This window comes from Bufo bufo, chromosome 4 (genome assembly GCF_905171765.1).
Source record: "Bufo bufo chromosome 4, aBufBuf1.1, whole genome shotgun sequence".
Taxonomy (NCBI): domain Eukaryota; kingdom Metazoa; phylum Chordata; class Amphibia; order Anura; family Bufonidae; genus Bufo; species Bufo bufo.
The window spans coordinates 69,840,926-69,845,159 of record NC_053392.1 but is presented as its reverse complement, the minus strand read 5'-3'; the positions used below and the strand labels follow the sequence as shown (position 1 = coordinate 69,845,159).

At 41.9% G+C, this 4,234-nt stretch overlaps 1 protein-coding gene across 1 annotated transcript; it reads right to left on the bottom strand.

The window, feature by feature from the left end:
• Positions 1 to 1,937: 1,937 nt before the first annotated feature.
• Positions 1,938 to 2,489, bottom strand: MSGN1 (mesogenin 1). Its single transcript, XM_040429864.1, has one exon. It carries the CDS (start codon positions 2,487 to 2,489, stop codon positions 1,938 to 1,940), a length of 552 nt encoding a protein of 183 aa, XP_040285798.1.
• Between the last annotated feature and the right edge of the window lie 1,745 nt (positions 2,490 to 4,234).

Here is a 4,234-nt window from a genome sequence, read left to right as displayed (position 1 = left end):
CCCATGAGTGTCCCCAGTTAGAATAATGCCCCCAGTGAGAATAATACCCCCATTCGTGCCCCCAGTTAGAATAATGTCCCCAGTGAGAATATTGCCCCTCTTTAGGGCCCCAGGTACAATAATAACCCCCCCCCCCCCATTTGTGCCCCCTTCTCTGCTTCTGGAAAAAAAAAAACACTCACCTCCTTCATTTGCTCATGCCGCTGGGAACGCTCCCTGCTGACTGGAAGCTCCGGACAGGACCTGCGCTCCAGCGTGATGACATGTCGCAGGTCCTGTCCTGCACATCCAGTCAGCAGGGAGCATTCCCCGCAGCGCGAGCAAACGGAGGAGGTAATTTATAAATTAATTTTTTTAATTAACGCAAGTGTGCGAGGGGAGGAAATACCGGCAATTAATATGGCGCTAGAAAAAAAATTACAGGCACCTGCAAGGCCACTATAATACCGGCCGGGTGGCAACCGTACTCTTGTCACTAGAGACTATTTCTTATGGCTTGGTTCATGAAATGTTCAATGATGGCAACAAAGATGTACATGTTCCGTAGAGACATCCAAGATCATATATCCTCTGGTGGAACCAAGAAATCCAAGTCCGACACTGGTCCCTCTTTTTTCTCTTCTCCATGGGCCCTTGATTACCTGCATTAATCCTGTGTAAAGGCCCCATTACACTGGCAGATAATTGCTAAGATCATACGAATGCTCGTTAGCGATGATCTGGCAGGGTAATACTGCCACCGATTAATAATTAGAGTCTTTCAACATTTAAAAATAATTGTTTGCCAGCCGCAGATCGTGCAGTGTAATCGGCGCTCTGCTGCCGGCAAACAATGATTCAGTATGGAGACGAGCAATGACATTGTCAATCACGCATCCCCATATTGAGGAGTAGATCTCTGCATGTAATAGCAGCAGTCTTCTCCTCTAGCGAGCAGGCAATTGAGAGGAAGGAACACTTCCCTCCTGACAATCGCCGGCTTAATCTTCTAGGGTAATATGACCTTAAGGCCTCATTCAGATGGTTTAGTATACCCATGTTTGAAAGGGTTGTCCTCAGGATAGGTCATCAATATGAGATCGACGGGGGTGAGACTCCCGGCATCCCCACAAATCAGCTGTTTGAAGAGAAGATTCACTTCTATGGGATGGCTTCTCTTCAAACAGCTGATAGGGTGCCTGGTGTGGGACCCCCCGCTGATCTGATATTGATGATGTATCCAGGTCATCAATAGTAAAAAGAGGATAATCACTTTAACAGTCCATATGGATGCAAAATTCCACCATAGATCTAGAGAACCACCATCAATGCACTATAGGGGTCCATGGTGCTAAAAGGCACAATACGCCGATTTGAATGAGGCCTAACTACAGTTAGTATCAGATAATAATAATTAGGATAATTAGCAATTATATGCATATGTAATTCAGAACGTAGAAAGCAATATGGACATAGTGCTCACTCTACAAGTTTTATTAACTAAGAAACTTTATGATTCACAATTAGATATAAATACATTTAGTAAATTGTGTTCAAACTCATTCCTTATATACAAATAATAACGCATACAGCACCTTCCGAAATATTCAACAGTATATATGTATGGTGAGGGGAGAGATTATTGTCTGGTCCGAGTTCTCTCTTCACAAACTTTGGAATAAAGACAACAAATGGCAAGAAAAAATTACAGGAAAGTATCCAAATGTTCCAGTCCAATGAACCAGGCATTGACCTGCATTGTTAACATTCCCAGTTGTAAAATATGGCATAAGAAACACAGGGGCATTGTCCTCACATTGTCCTCATTTTGGTCAATGACTGTCCCAAGTCCCAAGTAACCAGAAAGCAAATGTCCACTCACACTGGTCATTTATCGCTTGGTATTACAACCATCCAGAAGTGTCCATCACTGGTGGGTCAAGCAGGTCTCGATGCAATTATGTTCCCTTTGTGTTGTTAAGAAGGTTGGTGAGTTCCTCAATGTAGGAAATGGTGCATTTTAATGTCTGGATCTTAGTAAGAGGTTGTCTACCTTGACTGTAGACTGGTGGTAAATTCCTCCGGAGGTTATGGAGGGCCTCAGCTATGGCTCTCATCCTCATCTTCTCCCTCTCACTGGCCTTTCTCCTGCGTTGGACATTCATGAAAGCTCTTGGATTATGTTGCCCACGTTTGTTGTTGTGACCAACGTTGCCCTCTTCCATATTGTGCTGGCAGTCAGTAGGATATTGCAACAACCTGTACGCCACCATGTCTTCCCCATATGGTATCTCTTCCAGGCTTGGTGGACGTGAACAACCAGAGAATGGAGACTCAAAGGAGGCTGTAGGAGACAAGCTCTGTGGAGACGGAGTTTGACTTAGAGAATAGTTCTCAGCATTTTGTTTCCAGTCCCAAGATGTGGATAAATAAGCAGATTCAGGGTCAGAATCCGAACATAGAGTATAATCCTCCTCCATCTTTATAATCGGTTGGTGGATAGTCTCCATGGTGGGCACAGAAGCTGGAGATGTGGTGTCTATGTTCTGGACAGTGGCAGACAACAGCCAGCTTCTCCCTGTGATCTGTTGTGATTAAGTTCTCCCTAGGTGGGAAAGCCTTTTTATATAGACCTGCCAAATCTGAGGTGGGTGTCTAAATGGGACAGTTCAAAGGAGACAGCAAAGTGTCAACATGGAAAATGAACTCCTGAAGTGTGACTTTACACTCATGGAGAATTATCAGCCCTCAGCTAAATGGTCTTTAACCAAACAAGACTGGCTGAGGAGAGAGAGATTAGCCGGATAGATTTTAAGGATGCAAATGCAAAAGATGAAATGCAAGCTCAATGAGAGATAAACCAAAAACAATAAAATGTAGAATATGGACCATGAAATTTTATCACTACCTCAGGACTTCCCTGCATAGACTCACAATCTACACAGATTGTTTTTATGAGACTCTTTATAAAACTCTTATTCATGTATTTAATTGTGATTATCGCTGCATTTTAGGCATTCATAACAGCCTCTAGTTTTGCATTTATGAACGTTAAAAGATTATTTGCAATAACAGGCTGCTAAATGAATAAAATACCTACAAAAAAATACAGAGTATTTAAAACAACAGTAGAGATGTACATATATCATCGCATACAGGGCCAAGAGATAACTAAAAGCTCATAAAACTGTATTAAATGGTAATAAAATAATAAAAATTATAATAAAAGTTTAAAATGAAAATAAATTAGGAATATTATAGAAAGAAAAAAAGGAGTACTGAGATAATATTTTTTTCTTTTATGTCTTTATGCTGGACCATGTTCTCCCCTAAAAGCACTTATTTTGGGAAGGGGAAGCTTGGTCTGTCTTTAGCCGCCCGTTGCAGAACAATGTGGTGTGTAGTGCCGTTTCTGTATTTCAAATTGTATTATGGGACTTTAAGGGGGTTTCCAGGATTTAGATATTGATGGCCTATCCTCTGGCTAGGTCATCAATATCAGATCTGTAGGGGTCTGCAGCCTTTGTAGCCCCATAGGTATACCCCTATACCCCTCCAGAATATAAATATAGAATAGGCCATATGGGAAGATCATATATGAAAATAATGCAGACGCCAGTATATATGATGAGCCCCTTGTTGTTGACCTTCTGTGTTCTTCTTTCTAGGCAGGAGTTCATGATCCTTCTACTGATTATTGGAAATGTTTCTACAACTGCTCAACGGAAAAAAATATATCACAAAAAACCTGAAGGCAAAAAGATATGGGCACACCTCAACACTGTGTCTCCACCAGTTTTAATAGATGAAGGCCATCATCTATGGTTACCAACAGAACCTCCATCTTCTATTCAACCACCGCAACCTAATAATTGGCTTCTAATGTCCATTGTTTACAAGGCCAAGTACATAAATCCCTTGAATGTGGATGTTCGATGTTGTATACTGAAGAGCTTGATTTGCAGTCCCCTGGGCACATAGGTAGGCAAAGTCACATGGTGGGACTCCCTTTATGAGGATGATAATCCAGCATAAACCTCACTGTATGCTGAGTGCTTTATCCAACCCATAAAGACAGATACAGTGGTGTAGCTATAGGTAGTAGTCACAGATGTCTCTGGTGCCCGAGGAGGCCTCTCTGTCACCAATGTTATAATTGACACATGATAGTTGGGAGGCCCGATCCAGATTTTGCATTGGTCCAAAGACCCTAAAGTTATGTCTCTGAACAGAAGAGCTACTCTGTTTTCTGTTC